This window comes from Oncorhynchus kisutch, linkage group LG18 (assembly GCF_002021735.2).
Source record: "Oncorhynchus kisutch isolate 150728-3 linkage group LG18, Okis_V2, whole genome shotgun sequence".
NCBI classification, from domain to species: domain Eukaryota; kingdom Metazoa; phylum Chordata; class Actinopteri; order Salmoniformes; family Salmonidae; genus Oncorhynchus; species Oncorhynchus kisutch.
Window position 1 is genome coordinate 58,641,141 of NC_034191.2, and position 24,889 is coordinate 58,666,029.

The window sequence follows — 24,889 nt, forward strand, 5'->3', positions numbered from 1 at the left end:
AGAGAGAGGGGTGGAGCCATTTCCAGAGTCAGGGCCATGGCCATGCTAGAGCAGGGTGTTGAGACGGGAGCTCTCAGAGCTAAGAGGCCACCTGGACACATTCATCTGAGAGGAAGAGGAGTGCTCACTTTCAGCCACAGATCATTGAGTCGGAGGTGAGAGGTCACACTAATAGCTCTAATTCATCCTCCCATCCTCTCGTTTCAGAGCATCACCCATTCAGAAGGCTAATCTGACACTCTGGCCCTATTGATCGGGCTGGAGATCTTTACCAGATCCATACTGGTTAACAATATCAGGGCCAATACACAAACTGGAGCAGGTAATCACCTTAAATACACACTGGCAAAACGAGACCTGGGTTAGACAATGTTTTCTGGTCATTTCCACTATGTTTACACCAGAAACAGCTCCACCCACTCGGTCAATTGAATTGATTGGAGTGTTTGGCTAGATTGGATTTGTTGATGTTGTCGTTTGATCCCTGCCACTCTGTTTTCTGTCTGTTGATCCCATGTCTGATGTATCTAGTATGGACTAAAACACTGCTATTACAAGCGTTTGAATTGTAAAAACTGACCAAGCAGGCAAGGTTCATGTTTCACAGAAAGCAACAACAACAAAAAGTGTCACATGCAGATGAAATCGATCATCCTTGGGGCATAATATCAAAATGTTTCTGTATCGGCGATGTCAGGCTATTAAAAGTGGGTAGGGCAGTCTAGTCGCACACGTACCCATCCCAGCCTTTAAATGCCTTTAGCCTTTAAATGCCAACTTCATTATGTGTCTTTTAAACACACCTCAACCTTTTCACACCAGACACAGGCTGAAGGGAGCTAGCTCAAACAAGGTACAGAACATCCAAGCAGGGATAGGTGGAACCTTTACATCATTTAAATATACTCAAAACCTTCTCCCGAACTTCTCAGAGCAGTACAGGTCGACAACAGTGAAGATGATGCTAGAAATGAGCCTGAATGTGTGTGTGTGTGTGTATGTTCCATGTCGGTGTTCCAGTGTGTTCCACTCCTAAATGACACAACCCTCCTACAATCGTCACACCAAGTGAAGCTGAAGGAAAGGAATAATGACTTAGATAACACATGTCAGTCTCACAGGTGGGCCACATCTGCTAGGGATTGATATTCCCTCTCTCTCTCCCTCTCTCTCTCTCTCTCCCTCTCTCTCCCTCTCTCTCCCTCTCTCTCCCTCTCTCTCTCCCTCTCTCGTGATTGATTCAGACTCTCAGCTCAGATGATGGTCCCTTCATTACTTCTATTATCTCTCATCAAAAATCCATCTGCTCGCTGACACGCCCCACACATTAACATTAGAACATTACCATCCACTGTACTGTTAAACGTGGGCGGACGCACACAGAACTCATTAAAGAAAGTTTCTTAATCATTTCTCTATAACAAACCGGTAAAGAATTGAAGCACTTAAGTAAATTAGATGGGCATGGATTGTTTGAGATAAGTGACTAGATGTCACTATATGACTACACACTGAGTGTACAAACCATTAGGAACATTCTTTCCATGATATAGACTGACCAGATGAGTCCAGGTGTAGATGAATGGGAGGAGACACGTTAAAGAAGGATTTTTAAGCCTTGAGACAATTGAGACATGGATTGTGTGTGTGCCATTGAGGGTGGATGGACAAGACCAAATACTTAAGTGCCTTTGAACGGGGTATGGTAGTAGGTGCCAGGCGCACCAGTCTGAGTGTGTCAAGAACTGCAACGCTGCTGGGTTTTTCACACTCAACAGTTTCCCATGTGTATCAAGAATGAAGTCAACATGGGCCAGCATCCATGTGAAACACTTTAGACACCTTGTAGTCTACGGCCCGACAAATTGAGGCTGTTCTGAGGGCAAAAGGGGGTGCAACTCAATATTAGGAAGGTGTGCTTAATATTTTGTACTCTCAGTGTATTTTCTGTGGAGCGAAAAAATTTGATTCATACACTCATTTTCTTGAAATAAAACCAGTATGCTGCAGGTGCCTGAAGCCAGAACATTATATACACTCTCTACTGTATGAATCCTAGTTACTATTCTCAGGTAGGCTACTGTAGGTATATTATTAGCATGGCTCAGGAAGTCTCTATACGGCACATAAATGGAAGGTCATGCTATCTCATTTCCTGGCTTGATGAATGTGCACAGAGGGGATGAAGAGGATGACACTGCTAGATCTATAAAAAGCCCCAGCGCAGTGTGAGTCAAACATTGTCAAGCCCTGGGAAGATGTCCTGCATGTGTGTTTGCGTGTGTGCGTGTGTATTTGCGCGTGTGTGCATGTAAGAGAGGGAGAGAGATAGACAAACGGGGTCACCGCCCTCCATCAGAGTCCATTACTCAACAGGGTCTAAAGGACTAGAGACACACAGGACCTCCATAAGACTTCCACGGGGAGCGGGGGGGGGACGGACGGACGGACCGTAGAAATATAATTATGTTAATGCATTGATGAACATGGGAGGACAATGATGGTACACACAAACACACCCTCCGTCCTTCCATCCCTATTCCTTTGGTGACCGTGTTTAACAGGGTTTCAGTCGGACACTCTGTCAAACAGCACATCCAGCTCTGGTCCGCGGGGCCTCAATTTTCGACCACAGTGCGACTTCCTGCTCCTAGCTGGACTTTCAATCAGGAGAGTGGAAGGCACCGCCAGAGAGGAGGCTAATGACTTTAGATTCAACCAGGCCCCTTCATTATTATGTCATAATGTTCTTCTTCTTCACTTTCCTCTTTTCCCTTTAGTCTCTCATTTTCACCAGTCTTAAAGCACCGCAAGGGTGAGAGAGGAGGAAGAGGATGAGAGATGGTTGGAAAAAGAGTATTTTTCTCAGGCAGGCCACAGCTTCATATCACCCTACCTGCTATTTCCTCCTACCTCATGGCCATGCAACTGTAAGACTGCATCCCAAATGGCAACCATTTTTAATCTAACCTTTACTTAACTAGGCAAGTCAGTTAAGAACACATTCTTCTTTACACTGACGGCCTACTACGGGCCAAACTCTCCTCTAACCGGGACGACACTGGGCCAATTGTGAGCCGGCGTATGGGACTCCCGATCACGGCCGGTTGTTATACAGCCCAGAATCGAACCTGGGTCTGAAGAGGTGCATCTAGCTATATATATATATATATATATATATATATATATATATATATATATATATAGGAAATAGGGCGCCATTTTGGCTGCGGCCTAAGTCTGTAAGTAGGACAGAGGATGTGTAGATGTGTGAAGGTAGCTGACAATGTCACAGCACCGATGATTTAGTGAAGCAGACAGCCCTGAAATTACTGCTGCCTATCTATAGGCTCTATCCCTCACTCCAAGCCTCCATCCCCACGCCCTTGAATGACAATAGTCTTACAAGCTCCATCCCCATTTGTTTATCCATCCATTCATCCCTCCATCCACACCCCCTCCCTGAAAAGTCGTCCTCTAACCCTCCCCCACCTCCTCACTGACAAGCTCCGTTCCGACTGACAGCTTTCTAACACTGTAGGGAGCTCAATGCATGGAGAGGTGCCTCATTGCTCCGTGCCTCGCCTTGCCTCAGCCAATCAATGGGATGGCACTATCTCAGCCAGCCAGTCAGATTAATGGACCTCATCCTTACATCGCTCTGCACATCACACCGGCACTATACCGTCGTTGCCATGGTGACACATTTCATTGTCGTATGATACGAACATTCCATATTTATGTGGTGCTTGGCCAAAGGATAGAGAGCTACCTGAATTTGCCTTTAAGAAAGAAACCAGTATCCATCTGGAAAGAATGCTGCCGGAGGGGATGGCTACTGTTGTATGGGCTCCTAACCAATTGTGCTATTTTGTGTGTTTTTTTGCATTGTTTGTAACTTATTTTGTACATAATGTTAATGCTACCGTCTCTTATGATCGAAAAGAGCTTCTGGATATCAGAACAGCAATTACTCACATCGAACTGGACATTTTTTTTTCACAAAGGATATAATGTTGCTCCCAGACAAGGCCCAAATCCCTGTCATTCGCATGTGAAAATAAGGAAGTACAGGGGGCAGAAATCAGGGTGCCTTGTGAGAATTCATTGGCGAGTGGCTAACCCGCCTCTACCATCAGTTCTATTAGCCAACGTGTAATCACTGGAGAAACTGGATGATCTCCGTTCGAGACTATCCTACCAATGGGACATTAAAAACTGTAATATCTTATGTTTCACCAAGTCGTGGCTGAACGACGACACGGATAATATTATATTATCCATGCATTGGCAGGACAGAACAGCTATGTCTGGTTTGATAAGGGGTGGGGGAGTGGGTGGGGGTGGGGTAATGTCTCTATTTGTCAATTACAGCTGGTGCATGATGTCTAATAATAAGGTAGTCTCGAGGTATTGCTCAAATTAGATAGAGTATCTCATGATAAGCTGCAGACCACACTATCTACCAAGAGAGTTTTCATCTATATTTTTCGTAGCTGTCTATTTACCACCACAAACCGACGCTGGTACTAAGACTGCACTCAACGAGCTGTATAAGAATCAACAAAATTGTCACTCCTTGTGGCCGGGGATTTTAATGCAGGCATACATAAATCCGTTTTGCAATTTCTTTTACCAGCATTTCATGTACAACCAGAAAATGGAAAAAAAACCTGCATCACCTTTACTCCACACACAGAGATGCGTACAAAGCTCTCCCTCGCCTTCCATTTGGAAAACCAAACCATAATTCTATCCTCCTGATTCCTGCTTACGAGCAAACACTAAAGCAGGAAGTACCAGTGACTTGCTCAATATGAAAGTGGTCAGATGACGAGGATGCTACACTACAGGACTGTTTTGCTAGCACAGACTGGAATATGTTCCGGGATTCATTCAATGGCATTGAGGAGTATACCATCTCAGTAACCGACATCATCAATAAGTGCATTGAATACATCTGTGACCGTACGTACATATCACCATCAGAAGCCATGGATTGCAGGAGCTAAAGGCTAGAGCTGCCACTTACAAGGAGCGGGACACTAATCTGGACGCTTATTAGAAATCTCACTACGCAATCAGACGAACCATCAAACAGTCAAAGCATCAATACAGGACTAAGATTAAATCCTACTATACCGGCTCTGACACTCGTCGGATGTGGCAGGGCTTGCACACTATTATGGACTCCAAAGGGAAACCCAGCCACGAGCTGCCCAGTGAAGTGAGCCTACCAGACAGGCGAAATGCCTTTTATGCTCGCTTCGAGGCAAGCAACACTGAATCATGCATGAGAGCACCAGCTGTTCCAGACGACTGTGTGATAACACTCCCTATAGACAATGTTTATTTTATTTTACCCTTATTTTACCAGGAAAGTTGACTGAGAACACATTCTCATTTACATAAATGACCTGGGGAATAGTTACAGTGAAGAGGAATGAGCCAATTGTAAGTTGGGGATGATTAGGTGACCGTGATGGTATGAGGGCCAGAATAGGAATTTAGCCAGGACACCGGGGTTAACACCCTTACTCCTACGATAAGTGCCATGGGATCTTTAGTGACTACAGAGAGTCAGGACACCCGTTTAACGGCCCATCCAAAAGATGGCACCCTACACAGTGCAATGTCCCCAATCACTGCCCTAGGGTATTCAGAAGTTTTCTTAGACCAGAGGAAAGAGTGCCTCCTACTGGCCCTCCAACACCACTTCCCTAAGTATCTGGCGTCCCATCTAGGGACCAACCAGGACCAACCCTGCTTAGCTTCAGAAGCAAGCCAACAGTGGGATGCAGGGTGGTATGCTGCTGGTAATTTGAGCAAGACCTTTAAACAGGTCGAAATTCACAAGGCCGGGTGGAATACCAGGACACGTACTCAGAGCATGTGCGGACCAACTGGCAAGTGTCTTCACTGACATTTTTAACCTCTCCCTGACAGAGTCTGTAATACCTAAATAAATGTTAAATAAAAAATACAAATATATTGTCGGTAGCCATGAAGTGCTTTGAAAGGCTGGTCATGGCTCACATCAACACCATCATCCCAGAAACTCTAGACCCACTCCAATTCGCATACCACCCCAACAGATCCACAGATGACGCAAATCTCAATCGCATCCCACACTAACCTTTCCCACCTGGACAAAAGGAACACCCCTATGTGAGAATGCTGTTCATTGACTACAGCTCAGCGTTCAACATCATAGTGCCCACAAAGCTCATCACTAAGCTAACCACCCTGGGACTAAACACCTCCCTCTGCAACTGGAACCTGCTCTTCCTGGCGGGCCGCCCCCCAGGTGGTAAGGGTAGTCAACAACACATCTGCCATGTTGACCCTCAACATGGGGGCCCCTCAGAGGTGTGTGCTCAGTCTCCTCCTGTACTTCCTGTTCACCCATGACTGCGTGGCCAAGCACGACTTCAACAGCAAGTTTAAGTTTGCTGATGACACAACAGTGGTAGACATAATCACCAACAACGATGTCGGTCAGAGACCTGGCAGTGTGGTGCCAGGACAACAACCCCTCCCTCAATGTGAGCAAGACAAAGGAGATGATCGTGGACTACAGGAAAAAGAGGGCCAAACATGCCCCCATTCACATCGATGGGGCTGTAGTGGAGTGGGTTGAGAGTTTCAAATTCCCACCAACAAGCTATCATGGTCCAAACACACCAAGAACGTTGTGAAGATGGCACGACAACGCATTTTCCCCCCCAGGAGGCTGAAAGGATTTGGCATGGGTTCCAGGAGCCTCAAAAAGTTCTACAGCTGCACCATCGAGAGCATCCTGACCATTTGCATCACTGCCTGGTTTAGCAACTTCTCAGCATAAGGCGATACAGAGGGTAGTGCGTACAGCCCAGTACATCCCTGGGGTCAACCTTCCTGCCATCCAGGATTTATATACTAGGTGCTGTCAGAGGAAGGCCCAATTTTGTCAAATACTTGTCAAAATTGTCCAAGTCATAGACTGTTCTCTCTGCTACCACACGGCAAGCGGTATAGGAGTCCCAAGTCCTGGTCCAAAAGGCTCCTTAACAGCTTCTACCCCCAAGCCATCAGACTGCTGAACAATTAATCAAATGATCGCCATTTGCATTGACACAATAAACTTAGTGTTTATTATCTATGCTTAGTCACTTTACCCCTTCCTACATGTATCAAATCAAATCAAATGTATTTATAAAGCTCTTCGTACATCAGCTGATATCTCAAAGGGCTGTACAGAAACCCAGCCTAAAACCCCAAACAGCAAGCAAGGCAGGTGTAGAAGCACGGTGCCTAGGAAAATAATTATACATTTATAAATGTATAAATTACCTCAACTAACCCGTATCCCTGCACACTGACACTGTACCGGTACCCCCTGTATATATCCTCATTATTGTGATGTTATTGTGTTACTTTAAAAAATGTTTTACTTTAGTTTATTTAGCAAATATTTCCTTAAACTCTATTTTCTTAAAACTGCATTGTTGGTTAAGGGCTTGTAAGTTAGCATTTCACGGTAAGGTCAAAACCTGTTGTGTTCGGTGCATGTGACAAACACAATTTGATTTGATTTGACATTATGTTTCTGTGTGGGGAGAAAGCCCAGTTTAAATACAGGTGGAGCAGTTAACTGTCATGGCTGGCAGAAATACATGACCAGTTTGCATTCATTTGCTCTATTGATTTGCTGCCGTCTGTAATAAATTACAATCAAAGTCAGTTCTTGATATCAAAGAAGAACAATTGCATTCCCATTTAACTCAGTGTGGTTCATCTGTAGTAGGGAGAATAACATACACAGAGAGAAGCAGTAGTGCAGTCATTGCCTAAGTACGCACTAACTTAGAGGGTTGATTCAGTTACAGGGCTCTCCTCTGAGGTACTTTTGAGACTGGAATAGGAGAGGTTTGTCACAAATCATTTGATTTGTTTAATGAAAATGGTTGTTTCCATTTCTGGACCTCACCCAGTTAACTTTATATCCCTTCCTGCAGTAAGTATTTTATGGAACAGTGTGTGTGTGTATACGTCCGTACGTGTGTCAATACATGCGTTTATTCCACTATTAAAGGAAGTTTACGTATGTACAGTTGAAGTCGGACGTTTTTCACAATTCCTGACATTTAATCCTAGTAAATATCCCCTGTCTTAGGTCAGTTAGGATCACCACTTTATTTTAAGAACGTGAAATGTCAGAATAATAGTAGAGAGAATGATTTATTTCAGGCTTTTGTTTCTTTCATCACATTCCCAGTGGGTCAGAAGTTTACATACACTCAATTAGTATTTGGTAGCATTGCCTTTAAATGGTTAACTTGGGTCAAACGTTTCGGGTAGCCTTCCACAAGCTTCCCACAATAAATTGGGTGAATTTTGGCCCATTCCTCCTGACAGAGCTGGTTTAACTGAGTCAGGTTTGTAGGCCTCCTACAAACCTCGCACACTCTTTTTATCAGTTCTGCCCACAAAATGTATTTAGGATTGAGGTCAGGGCTTTGTGATGGCCACTCCAATACCTTGACTTTGTTGTCCTTAAGCCATAACTTTGGAAGTATGCTTGGGGTCACAGTCCATTTGGAAGACCCATTTGCGACCAAGCCTTAACTTCCTGACTGATGTCTTGAGATGTTGCTTCAATATATCCACATACTTTCCCTTCTCATGATGCCATCTATTTTGAAGTGCACCAGTCCCTCCTGCAGCAAAGCAACCCCACAACATGATGCTGCCACCCCCGTGCTTCACGGTTGGGATGTTGTTCTTCGGCTTGCAAGACTCCCCCTTTTTCCTCCAAACATAACGATGGTCATTATGGCCAAACAGTTCTATTTTTGTTTCATCAGACCAGAGGACATTTCTAAAAAAAATAAGATCTTTGTCCCCATGAGCAGTTTTGGAAGAGTGGAGCAGTGGCTTCTTCCTTGCTAAAGGCACAGTCAAATTAGTGTATACAAACTTCTGACCCGCTAGAATTGTGATACAGTGAATTATAGGTCAAATAATCTGTCTTTAAAACAAAACATTACTTGTGTCATACACAAAGTAGATGTCCTAACAGACTTACCAAAACTATTGTTTGTTAACAAGACATTTGTGGAGTGGTTGAAAAGTGAATTTTAATGACTCCAACCTAAGTGTATGTAAACTTCCGACTTCAACTGTATGTACACTGAACAAAAATATAAGTGTTTGTCCCATGTTTCATGAGCTGAATTAAAAGATCCTAGAAATGTTCCATATGCACAAGAAGCTTATTTCTCTCAAATGCTGTGCACACTATTGTTTACATCCCTGTTAGTGAACATTTCTCCTTTGCCAAGATGATCCATCCACCTGGACAGGTGTTGCATATCAAAAAGCTAATTAAACAGCAGGGACATTACACAGGTGCACCTTGTGCTGGGGATAATAAAAGGCCACTCTAAAATGTGAAGTTTTGTCACACAACAGAATGACACAGATATCTTGAGTTTTGAGGGAGCGTGCAATTGGCATGCTGACTGAAGGAATGTGCACCGGAGCTGTTGCCAGAGGATTGAATGTTAATTTCTCTACCATAAGCCACCTCCAACATTGTTTTAGAGAATTTGGCAGTACATCCAACCGGCCTCACAACCGTAGACCACGCGTAACCACGCCAGTCCAGGACCTCCATATCCGGCTTCTTCACCTGCGGGATCTGGTCAGCTGATGAAACTGTGGGTTTGCACAGCTGAAGAATTTCTGCTGTCAGAAACCGTCTCAGGGAAGCTCATCTGCGTGCTCGTCGTCCTCACCAGGGTCTGGTCCTGAATGCAGTTCTGAGTTGTAACCGACTTCAGTGGGCAAATGCTTACCTTTGACGGCCACTTGCACGCTGGAGAAGTGTGCTCTTCATGGATGAATCCTTGTATTAACTGTACCAGGCAGATGGCAGACAGCATGTATGGCGTCATGTGAGTGAACAGTTTGCTGATGTCAACGTTGAACAAGGTGCCCGTACAGACAATGCAATTGCATTTTATTGATGGCAATTTGAATGCACAGAGATACCGTGACGAGATCCCGAGGCCCATTGTCGTGGCGTTAATCTGCCGCCATCACCTCATGTTTCAGCATGATAATGCACGGCCCCATGTCACAAGGATCTGAACACAATTCCTGAAAGCTGAAAATGTCCCAGTTTTTCCATGACCTGCAATATCCAGCAATTTCACACAGCCATTGAAAGGAGTGGGACAACATTCCACAGGCCACAATCAACAGCCTGATCAACTCTATGTGAAGATGTGTTGCGCTGCATGAGGCAAATGGTGGTCAAAGCAGATGCTGACCGGTATTCTGATTCACGCCCAAACTTTTTTTTTTTAAGTGTCTGTGACCAACAGATGCATACCTGTATTTTCAGTCGTGTAAAATCCATAGATTAAGGCCTCATTTATTTATATCAAGTTACTGATTTCCATATATGAACTGCCACTCAGTCAACTCTTTGAAATTGTTGCATGTTGCGTTTATATTTTTTGTTCAGTGTATATAGGGGGTGGCTACTTTGAAGAATCTCAAATATATTTGGTTACTACATGATTCCATACATGTTATGTCATTGTTGTGATGTCTTCACTATTATTCTACACTGTAGAAAATAGTAAAGCTAAAGAAAAACCCTTGAATGAGTAGGTGTGTCCAAACATTCGACTGGTACTGTATGTCTGTTTACGGCCTTAATAGTGAAGCCATGCTTTCATTCCAGGCTCTAGAGACCAGTCATCATGCTGTTAATCACACACCAGTAGCTATATTCATACTGAGGAGGTGACCTTGCTGTGTCGGTTCTCAGCATCTGTCCTCTTTCATGACTGTCATATGAGACAGACCAGGCAATAGGTCTCCTCCCATGCTAACATAACATGGGACTGAGATAACTGTTCTACAATACACGGTCACCTCTATATCTGTGTGAGAACATGTTTAAAAAGGTCCTCAGCGGTCAGTGTGAGGAATACCTGGGTCGTGTTCATTAGGACACACAGCGTAAAACGTTGTGTACGGAAAAGGAACATTTGCGTTCCTGATTGGACAAGTCCAGGTAGCCCCTCCTTGTTTTAGTCCATTTTCTTCCTTTTGGTGCCTATTGAACATGACCCTGCTGTCTGACACACAGAGTTTCATACACTCGTCGTTATTGATTTCAGTTTCAATCCAAGTCGAAGAAGTAAACACCAGTCACATTAGCAAGAGGTCTGTCTTTCTGACTGGCAGCAAGAGGTGCCTAACAATCATCTGCATCATTAAGCTTTTTGATACTGAAGGTGTTTTTCTACAATGACTGTAGCCGTAATTCACCGACAAAACACGCCGGTCGATGCATGAACACTACAATAGAAAAACTGTCTGGAAACAAACAGAGAAAGAAGAGAGAGAAGTATCTGGCACTCTCTCCCTGAGAAATTAGTCGAGATGGAGATCTGAAGGTTTGTCAAGCCAGCATGCCAATAACATCGGCCCCAAATCACCCCCTCTAACTTCCACTAACTTTTCAACTTCCCTCATTTGCCACACTCTCACTCACACTCACAGGAGGGAAAGCTGCTCTTGAAGTTTTTGGCACGGTAGAAGTTTTTAGAATTCCACAACCATTGTTTAGTTCTAGAAACTGTTTGTGATCACAGTGGCATTCTGAAAGGCTGTGTCAGTGCCTGTCTCATAATAAGGCATCTGTGGCAACCAAAGTCAGCGTAGGAGGAGGGGAGAAATGAGTGGGAGAGAGGAAAAGAGGGAGGAATGAGAGACATAAGAGCAGAGGGGAAGAGAGGAGCAGGGCCTATTGAGCTAGAGGTTTAATTAGCCATCAGATGGCTTTGACACCTTCTCTGATCTCCAGCGAGAAGGAGTTCATTGGCAGAGTGGCACTGCTACCACTAGATAACATGGAGATGAGAGAGCAATGCTACTGTAGACAACATGGAGATGAGAGAGCAATGCTACTGTAGACAACATGGAGATGAGAGAGCAATGCTACTGTAGACAACATGGAGATGAGAGAGCAATGCTACTGTAGACAACATGGAGATGATAGCACTGCTACTGTAGACAATATGGAGATATGGAGATGAGAGAGCACTGCTACTGTAGACAACATGGAGATGAGCGAGCACTGCTACTGTAGACAACATGGAGATGAGAGCGCAATGCTACTGTAGACAACATGGAGATGAGAGAGCACTGCTACTGTAGACAACATGGAGATGAGAGAGCACTGCTACTGTAGACAACATGGAGATATGGAGATGAGAGAGCACTGCTACTGTAGACAACATGGAGATGAGAGATCACTGCTACTGTAGACACCATGGAGATGAGAGCACTGCTACTGTAGACAACATGGAGATGAGAGCACTGCTACTGTATACAACATGGAGATGAGAGAGCACTGCTACTGTAGACAACATGGAGATGAGAGCACTGCTACTGTAGACAACATGGAGATGAGAGAGCACTGCTACTGTAGACAACATGGAGATGAGAGAGCACTGCTACTGTAGACACCATGGAGATGAGAGCACTGCTACTGTAGACAACATGGAGATGAGAGAGCACTGCTACTGTAGACAACATGGAGATGAGAGCACTGCTACTGTAGACAACATGGAGATGAGAGAGCACTGCTACTGTAGACAACATGGAGATGAGAGAGCACTGCTACTGTAGACAACATGGGGATGAGGGAGCACTGCTACTGTAGACAACATGGAGATGAGAGAGCACTGCTTCTGTAGACAATATGGATATGAGGGAGCACTGCTCCTATAGACAATATGGAGATGAGAGAGCACTGCTACTGTAGACAATATGGATATGAGGGAGCACTGCTACTGTAGACAATATGGAGATGAGGGAGCACTGCTCCTATAGACAATATGGAGATGAGAGAGCACTGCTACTGTAGACAATATGGATATGAGGGAGCACTGCTCCTATAGACAATATGGAGATGAGAGAGTACTGCTACTGTAGACAACATGGAGATGAGAGCACTGCTACTATAGACAATTTGGAGATGAGAAAGCACTGCTACTATTGACAATATGGAGATGAGGGAGCTGGAAAAGCTAGGTCTACTCAGAGAAGAAGAAGGGATGAGAGCAAAGGAAGAGAGGGAAAGAGAGGAGAGGTAGAGGAAGAGAGGGTGAGAAGTAAGGAAGAGAGGGGGAGAGATTAGAGAAAGAGAGGGAGAGAGAGGAGAGGAAGAAAGGGGGAGGGTATCGAGGAGAGGAAGAGAGCGGAGAGAGAGGAGAGGAAGAGAGGAGGAGAGAGCAGAGGAAGAGAGCGGAAGAGAGGAAAGGCTGGAGTAGCTAGGTCTAACTCAGAGGGGAGGACATGAAATGGGAGAGAAGGAAGAGAGAGGGGGTAATGGTGGGTAGTGGGGGTGTAGTGTGGAGTGTGAAGATGTGGGGTCAGGTGGGGGTGTCAGGCTCCTCCAGCTGTGTCAAAACGTGGCTCCATGGCAGTGAGATCGATACAGAGATGACAGGAGGTGACTGGTTAAGGACTGAATTGACTAGCAGAACTGGAGCTAAACTGGACCTGGAACGGAATGGGAATTGACCTGAGTGCAATCGTGCAGGTTGAGAGTGAAGGGGTGATGAACCAAAAATGACATTAACCCCCTGATTATAATCAGGGGGTGATGGAGGGCTGAGGATGGGAGGGATGAGGAAGATGGAAGAGGTGTGAGGTCAGCTAACTCAGAGAAAGATAAAAGCCGTCTCTCTCGCGACCTCACTTTCAATCAAGGTGCAATAATTAGAATGTTATCATAGAAGACATTCGGCCAACGGCAGTTTGCTTCAAAGACAAACATTATACAATGTAGTTTATACCAACGCATTTCTGCGAATACCACCAGGAGTTCAGGTGACTCACCCATCATGCGGGGTCCCATCATGACATTGCGTGGCGGCATGGAGGGCTGGTCGTCCATGGACTCTCTGGTCCCGAACATGGAGTGGGAGATGTGGCGCTCATGGTCGTCCAGAGGGTCTGTCAGAGGCTGCTCCTCCACCCGCGAGCTTCCTGGAACCTCCTAAAGAGGGACAGAGAGAGAAGAGAGGTCACTAAGTGGAGGGGAAAGAGAGAAGAACGTCAAACCCTTGATGCAAAACCAAGTCTCAAGTCTCAAACAAGGTTCAATCTGTCCACGGTCACTTCAAACATACAATACAATCTTTCACGGGTTTGCATGTAGGAACCAGTACCAAAGGCGGTTTCATCTTCCAGTCAACAGACAAGGCAGTGCTCCCAGTCAGATGAAGAGGCATAGATTTCCCATAGCTGTAAACACAGCTGCCTCATCCAGTGGGCCTCATTTAATGGCAAACTACTTTTGCTCGGTGGTCAATGTATTGCGACATTGATTGTTGGGCGAACCGGCCACTCGATACACGTGTCACTTTTAACACAACCCTATTACTGAGTGACAGTTAAGAAATGACATTGTAGGGTTTTAGCTTGGACCTAATAAGAAACACTAGACTTCATGAGTCTTGTGTTTCCAGTCATCAATGTTAGGGGGGAGTGGGGTAAGTTGAGAAACGTTATATATCCAGCATCACTCCGTCATTGGAAATATACTATTCTTTCTAACAAAGATATCTATATATATTTCAGAGTGTTGTGCATCCCTGGAAATAATCCCACTTCGTGTAAACATTACAGTTTTGAAAACATAGCTTGTCTAAATAAGTGGTCTCTTGGCTGGGTATGGGGTAAATTGAGTATAAACTGATGTATAGAACAATCTTAAAATGATCTACTTAGCATCATGAAACCTCTAACGTAATAGATTCATTTGACTTGGTGAAAATCCGTTTTTTTGGACCTAACTTGCTTACCACTTTTTCCATGTGGTTTCTTCCTTCACAGACTCCATGGAATGATGACCTCTTCCTAAATATGTGGTCAAATTATACTTTTTGTGTATGGTTCCCTAAAAAAAGGGAGCCTCAACGTATGTCTTTGGCTCAACTTACCCCACTCTCCCCTACAACCATTCTGTCCTTGTCAACAGGATGTGTCCCAAATGGCTCCCTTTTCCATATATAGTGTGTTACTGTTGATCAGGACCCATAGGGCTCTGGTCAAAAGTGGTGCACTATATAGGGAATAGGGTGTCATTTAGAACACACACAGTGTAAAACTGTACAGGCTATGGTGGAAATGTTCTGTGATGCATTATGGCCCCAGGGAATAAAATAACATTTCCCACAAACATATGAGAGAAAGAGAGAAGGAGAAAAAAGAGAGGGAGAAAATACTGTAGCATTGTTTGGCAGTCACCTGTGAGGGAACCACGTGCGACTGGTTAGAGAACAGAGCCTGTTCCAAAGACAACAGCCGGGCCCTGTTTCACCAACACACACACACGCATGCGCAAACACACACAGAGTTGATTCTTTATGCCCAGGGAATACAGTACGAGTTGGCCCTCCAACAGATCTGTTACAGATTCATTCCAAGCAGAGAGAGAGAGCGAGAAAGAGAGAGACACACAGACGGAAGCGAGAGAGTGAAGCGAGAGAGTGAAGCGAGAGAGAGTGAGGCGAGTGAGTGAGAGAGAAGCAAGAGAGAGAGAGAGAGAGAGAGAGAGCAGGGGAGCACAAAAGAGAGAGGAACCAAGCTCTGAACTGACCCCAGACCTGCAAATATGGATGTATCATCACTGACCACGGGCCAAAAGCAACAGAAACCAGAGAAGAGGCGATTCTTCAAGAAAACAAATAGAGAAACAAATGTGAGAGGATTGCAGAGGAAGAAAGCCCCGTGCTGTCTATAGGACCAGACCAGTGCCGTTGGGTCAGCTCTGTAGTCTGCTGGGGTAGCACAGCTGTGCCGGGTCTATATGGTGACGGCTGGGTCAGGCGGGGGAAGAGACTTATCATGGTCGGTCTGTTTAATATAAATGAACTTTAATGAAGTTGGGAGCTGAGGACTTTATCTAGCCTCGGCTTGATAAGCGCACAGCAAATGGAATGATTGGCGGCGGCGCGCAAAGGAAGGGGTTAACGCAATTACAATCCTTTCTAATAAAGCCCGGTCCAGGATGAATTGGACTCAAGAAGGTTTCACTGGTACAACAGAGGACGTATTGTATTGGTTTCACTCTCTTGTTTTTCAATCTGGTGAGAGTGCGGTCTGGTAGGCTTATAAAAACACAGTCACAGGCTGAGAAAAGGGCCGACTTCTCAGAGCTAATGAATAACGTACGGACAGGCGTCATAGAGGACAGAGAGACTGAGAATTGATTAAACAGGCTTCATATGTACAGTAGCTAGTCTGGGGGGAGGTGCATGCGAGTGTGTCTGTCTGTCTGCGTGTGCATGTGTGTGTGTGTATGGGTGTGTGTGTGTGTGTGTGTGTGTGTGTGTGTGTGTGTGTGTGTGTGTGTGTGTGTGTGTGTGTGTGTGTGTGTGTGTGTGTGTGTGTGTGTGTGTGTGTGTGTGTGTACGTGCCTGCATAAAGGAGTCTGTGCACAAGTGTGTTTGTATGTGTATGTGTGAGGGGGAGTTTGAGTGAATGAGTAAACCAGTGTGCTTTTTAGTGGTATTACCAGCAGCTCTCACCATCTCGTAATCTCTCTTAATCTACTCATTTCCAGACTGGATTATCCGGCTGTGAAGGAAGGCTACTGATTCGCCCACAGAGAGCTTCGTCGGGAGTTCACCAAATTCCCACCGGATGACAGACGGAACACGCATGCACAGCCAGGGAAAAGTTGCCCCTTGATGACATGGCAGAGTGTTACTCTAACGTCCTTGCCTGTTCATGTATGGTTTTACGGTTAGCCCTTAGCCTGTACATGTATGGTTTTACGGTTAGCCCTTAGCCTGTACATGTATGGTTTTACGGTTAGCCCTTAGCCTGTACATGTATTGTTTTACGGTTAGCCCTTAGCCTGTTCATGTATGGTTTTACGGTTAGCCCTTAGCCTGTACATGTATGGTTTTACGGTTAGCCCTTAGCCTGTTCATGTATGGTTTTACGGTTAGCCCTTAGCCTGTACATGTATGGTTTTACGGTTAGCCCTTAGCCTGTACATGTATGGTTTTACAGTTAGCCCTTAGCCTGTACATGTATGGTTTTACGGTTAGCCCTTAGCCTGTTCATGTATGGTTTTACGGTTAGCCTTTAGCCTGTTCATGTAGGGTTTTACGGTTAGCCCTTAGCCTGTTCATGTATGGTTTTACGGTTAGCCCTTAGCCTGTTCATGTATGGTTTTACAGTTAGCCCTTAGCCTGTTCATGTATGGTTTTACGGTCAGCCCTTAGCCTGTACATGTATGGTTTTACGGTTAGCCCTTAGCCTGTACATGTATGGTTTTACGGTTAGCCCTTAGCCTGTACATGTATGGTTTTACAGTTAGCCCTTAGCCTGTTCATGTATGGTTTTACAGTTAGCCCTTAGCCTGTACATGTATGGTTTTACGGTTAGCCCTTAGCCTGTTCATGTATGGTTTTACGGTTAGCCTTTAGCCTGTTCATGTAGGGTTTTACGGTTAGCCCTTAGCCTGTTCATGTATGGTTTTACGGTTAGCCCTTAGCCTGTTCATGTATGGTTTTACAGTTAGCCCTTAGCCTGTACATGTATGGTTTTACGGTTAGCCCTTAGCCTGTACATGTATGGTTTTACGGTTAGCCCTTAGCCTGTACATGTATGGTTTTACAGTTAGCCCTTAGCCTGTTCATGTATGGTTTTACAGTTAGCCCTTAGCCTGTTCATGTATGGTTTTACGGTTAGCCCTTAGCCTGTTCATGTATGGTTTTACGGTTAGCCCTTAGCCTGTTCATGTATGGTTTTACAGTTAGCCCTTAGCCTGTACATGTGGCCATCATCCAGTCAACTTTACCCATTGATGCTGTTAGTAATTACAGTCTTTAAACTGCAGCATCCTGCCCACCTTTGGACCAACCAACCAACACACCTACCAACCTAAGTCTCCAGTGGCTACCTCCGTCTCATTAGCTTCCCCTCATCCCTTCATCTGCCTCAAGACATCTGCCTCAATACCACTGGCCGTGTTTCCAGGAGATTGCCATTCCCCCTGTCTGTATTGATTGTACACATTGTACTGTATGTGACTATAGCTGGGTACAAGTTGTCAGAGAGCGAGTTTAAGGGAAATAAACAGTGTTCAGGTGGTATGAAAAGTTGTATACATGTCTTAAAACTAAAATACACATTTGTGTGTGTGTGTGTGTGTGTGTGTGTGTGTGTGTGTGTGTGTGTGTGTGTGTGTGTGTGTGTGTGTGTGTGTGTGTGTGTGTGTGTGTGTGTGTGTGTGTGTGTGTGTTCAAAGTGATCATGGTAAAGAATTAATAGAATAACCCCTTTTGAGTTCATACGGAACAGAGTTGAACTGAAATGAGCTGAACTGAGAGCTAATATAACACGTTACCCATACAGTCCGCCATTGCACTCAGCTACACCACTAAACCACCTGATTCAATAAATTATTCTCTGAATTGGACCAATTGAGTTTCCGTCGCTGGTCCTAAATTAGTTAGTCTGCAGGTACCAGCTGCGGTTGAATGGCCCTGCAGGAGGTGCAGAGTTTTGTTTCTGTAGTTCCACTATCTACTTTCCCACATTTACCCAGTTCATAATAAAGAGTAATCTCCCATCATGCAACACTCCCTCCCTTCTCTTACTGTTATCCTCCAACATGAATCATTCTGATCTACTATGACATCACGCTAAGTGGTTGTCATGATCCCCATGTCATCATCTAATGGGGCCTCAATCCCTCCCCATAACATTACATTACAGCGTTAAGGGAAAGGTCAGACGCAAATCTACCTCTCTCTTTTCTTTCTCTTTCTTTCTCTACCTCCATCTCTCTATATCCCCCCCCCCTCTTTTCTTTGGGGAACGCATCTAAATGCATTAGTGTCGTAAGACTGTGTCCCCATCCCCATCCGCAGCGGATGGACGGTCAGCTCAATGCTAATAAAACCATAGTTTACTGTGCCAGGCAGATTCAGACTGATTGATCTCTCTCTGAAGCCATATTGATCAAGCCTGCTCTCCTCTTGTCTACAGGGCCGCGGTTCTTCTGTTAGCCAAGCCACCTCCTTCACAATGTCAACTCACATCAACGATCTCGTGCTGAATCCCATCTGGACATGTCTGGACAGTCATTGGTATGCAGAAAGGGGCAGTTCATGTCCTGTTATGTAAAAGGCCCTTTTCCATTAGCTCCCCTCTACAATGTAAGCTCAAATGTATTCTGTTCAGTATCTGTAATACACAGCAACATGATGGAAGGAACAGGGCTTCTTCAGCAGGTATCCTGTCCTCTATTTCTTCATGTATGACATGAGGCCACATGATAGGAGCAGAGTAGCTAAGTCTCCCATTCTACCCTGATGTGGTGGGGCTGCATTCAAAATGGCATCCTATTCCCTTTATAGTGCACTGTATGTAGAATAGGGTGCTATTTGGGACGCACACTTGCTGTACTGTAGCTCATCTATAATGCAGAGGGCATCTGAATCCTCCCATTATCAGATGATGGCCCTGTGCTTCCCAGTGGACCTGACTGGTCTTGACCAGTAAGTGAAGCTCCTCATAGCCTTCAAAAGGTAGAGAGGCCAAAGCTTTGTCCAATGCTTTGTACACGGACTCATTTGGTGTACAATCCTAACTGATTTAATGTTCAATGGGGCACACGTGAACCAAAAAATGATCTTAGTTAAGTTCAGCTAGTGCTTCCTTGATTCTCTCCCTTTCAAAATACATATATATATATATTTTTTTATCATTTTGTGCTTACTCAACATGACTCAGCTTACAGAGGGTGTGGGGTATAGCCTAGCGATTACCCACAATGCATCACTCAGGTCGTTTGAATAGAATAGGCCAGTGTAGCAGTTTCTTCTTCCAAATGATATTTACATAATTGAGAGAAAGAGTAGTGTTTCCGAAAGGCTTTCATGTGGTCAAGAGAAGGAAATGTTTTACATCTATTTTTTATGTTCTGCCTCCAGGGACACTGGACTCTGCTGAGACACGCAGAAACTAAAGAAAGTGAAAGTTGGAAATAGAAATATCTTCATTTCAATAAATGAAATGAAACAATTGGGGAGAGAGGGTAGAGTAGCATCCTAAGGCTGTATGTTCCACTTCATGAATTTCCATAAGCAGCACGTCCCATTCTGTGGGAATGCCTATTTTAAATACTGCAGTTTAAAAATAGTACAATATGGATGGTACGGTAAGTAAAATGTAGCACAGAGCAGAACAGGTGAGATGTAGAGAACATATTGTTAACATAATATGAAGGCTGCCTTAACTCTAAAAGTGTGCTGGTCAGGGCAGGTCCTGGCCGTGCTGCCGCCATAGGCGAGGGCAAAAAATGGCTGTCCCTACAAGAATAGTCCCAAGTAAGCAAAATTACATTGAAAATATGTCAAAAATACATATTTTTCCAGATATTTAAGCTAGGTTCAATTTAGGTTCTGAATGAAAGGTGAAAAGTCGTATTTTCTAGGCGTTTAAATAAGGTTAATATTCAGTTCTGAAAGAAAGTTGAAAATAGGTACAGTTGAAGTTGGAAGTTTACAAACACTTAGGTTGGCGTCATTCAAACTCATTTTTCAACCAGTCCACACATTTCTTGTCAACAAACTATCGCTTTGGCAAGTCGGTTAGGACATCTACTTTGTGAATGACACAAGTAATTTTTCCAACAATTGTTTACAGACAGATTATTTCACGTATAATTCACTGTATCACAATTCCAGTGGATCAGAAGTTTAACACTAAGTTGACTGTGCCTTTAAACAGCTTGGGAAATTCCAGAAAATTATGTCATGATTTTAGATGCTTCTGATAGGCTATTTGACATAAATATGCCAATGTATGTATGTATTTCAAGGCCTACTGTCACGGCCGTCAAAAGAAGTGGACCAAAGTTCAGCGTGGTGAGCGTACATGTTCCTTTTATTTTAGAAAATGACGGCAACAAAACAACAAACGAAGAAAACAACCGTGAAGCTTACAGGGCTAAGTGCCACTAACAAAGATAACTACCCACACTGAAAGGAGGGAAAAAGGGCTACCTAAGTATGATTCCCAATCAGAGACAGAGATAGACAGCTGTCCTTGACTGAGAACCATACCCGGCCAACACATAGAAATAAAGAAACATAGAAAACAAAACATAGAATGCCCACCCCACAAAAAAAATCAAGGCTGGTCCGGACAGGACCAAAAAAAGATGTCCAAAAGGAGTCAGCGTCAGTCCGTGCTTACTGCCTACAGCAGCGATGGGTAACTCTAGTCCTCAGGGGCCGAAGCGGTGTCACACTTTTCCCCCATTCCTAGTCATGATTCGTTGATTATTGGTGTCAGTTGTGTTAGCTGGGGCTGGGGGAAAAGCGTGACACCAATCAGTCCCCAGAGGACTGGAGTTGCCTACCCCTGGCCTACAGTGTCAGCTGAAATGTCATTTTAGGAATGCCCATCTAGGCCTAGAGTTTGTAAAACACCAATAAAAAAGATGGGCGGTACGGACCGTACAAAGATGTCCAAAAGACGTTGGCGTCGGTCCGTGCTTACTGGAGTGTAGCCTACCATGTCGGCATGTTTATGAATGTCCATCCATGCGGTAGGCCCAGCTGTTTGTAAAAACAGGCCGTTGAGTTGGCTTTATTAGTCCTGATTCCTGTGACTAATCAATTTGGGCTATTTAAGCTCTGAATATCAGCTACCTAACTTCATCAGGAGGAGGTATCCTGAGCCTATTTGCAATGTGTTTACATAGCGGGAAATGCAGCAGAATGTTATTTTTCACCATGATCAGCTCATCAAAAAATTTATGGATAAAAAGTTGAAACCACTGATCATGACAATTTAGCCCACGGGATGAAACTCCTGGACAGCAGTTGGGAATATCCTGATTGTCCATTTGACTTTGACCTGTCCTGTTTAAAGAAGATGTTGTTTGTCAACATGTCAGCGCATTTTTTTGTTTGATTGGGTGCCATTTTAGGTGAGGCTATTTGATCAGAGAAACCTGCAAGATGTAAAAAGTCTCATTACATTGTCATTACATTTGATCTCCAGGCTGTAGGCTACAGAGAAGGCCACATACTCTTTCCACCAGATGCTATATCTTCTATATGATTTATGTTAGATAATTATTCGGACAGAAGCACCCCGGAGAGGTGTTATGTGTTGTTGTTGGAGGTGTGTCTTGGTCAGTTGAGCTCAGAAAAGGCCGCCGTCGTCAATCTGCCGCCATAGGTGGCCGCATAATCCTGCCTAATGAGCGGGCCGGCTGTGGAGCTGGTTGCTTTTGGCAGACTTTTGTCAAGTTTGGCTTGTAAAGCACCTTGATGAGGCTGGCTTGGTAAGCTGTTATGACCACTGTAGTGATTTAGTGTCGCACAAAACAACGACAAAAGAAAGCTGACCAGGAAGGGGAAGGCAGAGTGTTGCAGGTCGCCAGCTCACCGACACATCAGTGAGTGCACACACACAGATGCACGCATGGATGCACACACATTCGCTGTGGTACACTTCACATCAGCTACAAAAGGTTTGGCACCGCGAAGAACTGGAAAGCATTTTCTAGAATAAATGAGTCTGTTTATAGTTCTGGAAGGCAAAACATATCTAAATAGGAATCAGACCTTTCTCGACTCAAAAGCAGCAGGCAACAAACCCAAAATAAAAAGAACGCTCATGCACACGTACACACACACACAATACCCTACCGCCCCTCACAAATGTGTTTGTGCTGGTGCCAATCCCAGACTTCAGTCTGCAGCTCTGATTTCCCGCCAAATTACGCTGGAGGCAATTGAAAATGACTCTCACAAGCCTCTCCGTCACATGGACTGAATACTTTCAGACAAGTTTTAACTTGAGGTGAACAACAACAACAAGCGTTTCTCAGAGACACGTTGACGTCAGCTCTGACTGTCGCTTTCTGAGGAAGATTATGATAAATGGATAAGCATGATAATATGAGGATATACATTCATTTATATGAGCAGAGCCAAACGCATGAGGGCTTTGCAAAAAAAAAGAATGCTTTGATGACACAGAAAAGCCCGCCCGCACACAGGCACGCACAAACTAAATGCACGCACGCGCGCGCACACACACACACACACAGAGACTGCAGTGGCTCTGTTGTCCTGGTGTGTAAATGAAACTGAAGATGCAAGTATTTACATGCTAATAACAGAAAGCTCATCCATGTGATATAAAAACTTTTCACAACTTTATTATATTGAATATTGACTTCCATTTTTGACTTGGAATAAAGGTCATGCAAAGCTCAATTAATTAAATCAGTTTTTATTTGCTGACGTGATGACACACATCGTTATAAAATGGCATAATTAATACCAAAGGAACATGAATAGGATGAGTACATTTTACAGTCCTGATAAAAATTAATTGAATTGACTTTCCAAGAATGTAATCGCATTGAACACGTGACAATATATTAATAGAAGGAAATTACAAAGTCAGCATCCCAAATGGCACCCTATTCCCTATGTAGTGCAGTTATTTGGACCAGGGCTCAGAGCTGTGGTCAAAAGTAGCGCACTACAGAGGGAATAGGGTGGGATTTGGGATGCTGCCATAGTCTCTGAAGCATTGATTCAATTATAATGCGTCAAACATAAATTCCCAATGACCAATCACATTACTTTAATACTGTATATGGGTCAGAAGTACACTCCCTCAACTATGTGCCAGTCCTAGTTATCAGTCGGAACTATGCAATGACTGAAGTGACTGTTCTAGAACAAGTTCTATTTTGTAATCCAATCAAATGTCACATGCGCCAAATACAAAAAGTGCAGACTTCACCGTGAAATCCTTACTTACGAGCCGAGCCCTTTCCCAACAATGCGGTTAAAAGTAAGAAAATTAGCAAATAAATAAAAAATAAAATAGTAACACAATAAAATAACAATAACAAGGCTATATACAGGTTATACTGTACACAAGGAGTACCAGTCCCGAGTCAGTGTACTGGGGGACGAGGTAGTTGGGGTGATTGATTGAGGTAATATGTACATGTAGGTTTAATTAGGTGATTGATTGAGGTAATATGTACATGTAGGTTCGATTAGGTGATTGATTGAGGTAATATGTACATGTAGGTTTAATTAGGTGATTGATTGAGGTAATATGTACATGTAGGTTCGATTAGGTGATTGATTGAGGTAATATGTACATGTAGGTTTGATTAGGTGATTGATTGAAGTACTATGTACATGTAGGTTCAATTAGGTGATTGATTGAGGTAATATGTACATGTAGGTTCGATTAGGTGATTGATTGAGGTAATATGTACATGTAGGTTTAATTAGGTGATTGATTGAGGTAATATGTACATGTAGGTTTGATTAGGTGATTGATTGAGGTAATATGTACATGTAGGTTTAATTAGGTGATTGATTGAGGTAATATGTACATGTAGGTTTAATTAGGTGATTGATTGAAGTACTATGTACATGTAGGTTCAATTAGGTGATTGATTGAGGTAATATGTACATGTAGGTTTGATTAGGTGATTGATTGAGGTAATATGTACATGTAGGTTCGATTAGGTGATTGATTGAAGTACTATGTTCATGTAGGTAGGGGGGTGAAAAGCAGAAAGTCCAGGGAGTCATTTGATTAACTGTTCAGCAGTCTTATGGCTTTGGGGTAGCTGTTCAGGAGCTTTTTGGTCCCAGACTTGGGGCTCCGGTAGCACTTGCCGTGCAGTAGCAGAGAGATAAGACTGTGACGTGGGTGGCTGGAGTCTGACAATTTTTAGGGCCGTCCTGTGACATTGCCTGGTATAGAGGTCCTGGATGACAGAGAGCTTGGTCCCAGT

General features: G+C 44.0%; 1 protein-coding gene and 1 long non-coding RNA gene across 4 annotated transcripts in view; one reads left to right on the forward strand and one right to left on the reverse strand.

Moving 5' to 3' along the window:
• LOC109908714 (partitioning defective 3 homolog) overlaps positions 1 to 24,889 on the reverse strand; it is a 536,862-nt gene that overhangs the window by 211,397 nt on the left and 300,576 nt on the right. For all 3 annotated transcript variants that reach the window (XM_031796385.1, XM_031796386.1, XM_031796384.1), the window contains exon 14: positions 13,909 to 14,068. In XM_031796385.1, coding sequence (XP_031652245.1) covers positions 13,909 to 14,068 — 160 coding nt within the window. The remainder of the gene's footprint in view (positions 1 to 13,908; positions 14,069 to 24,889) is intronic.
• LOC116354794 (uncharacterized) lies at positions 15,444 to 18,183 on the forward strand. Its single transcript, XR_004204021.1, has 2 exons — positions 15,444 to 15,775; positions 16,640 to 18,183. It is a non-coding gene; the product is annotated as an uncharacterized LOC116354794 (long non-coding RNA).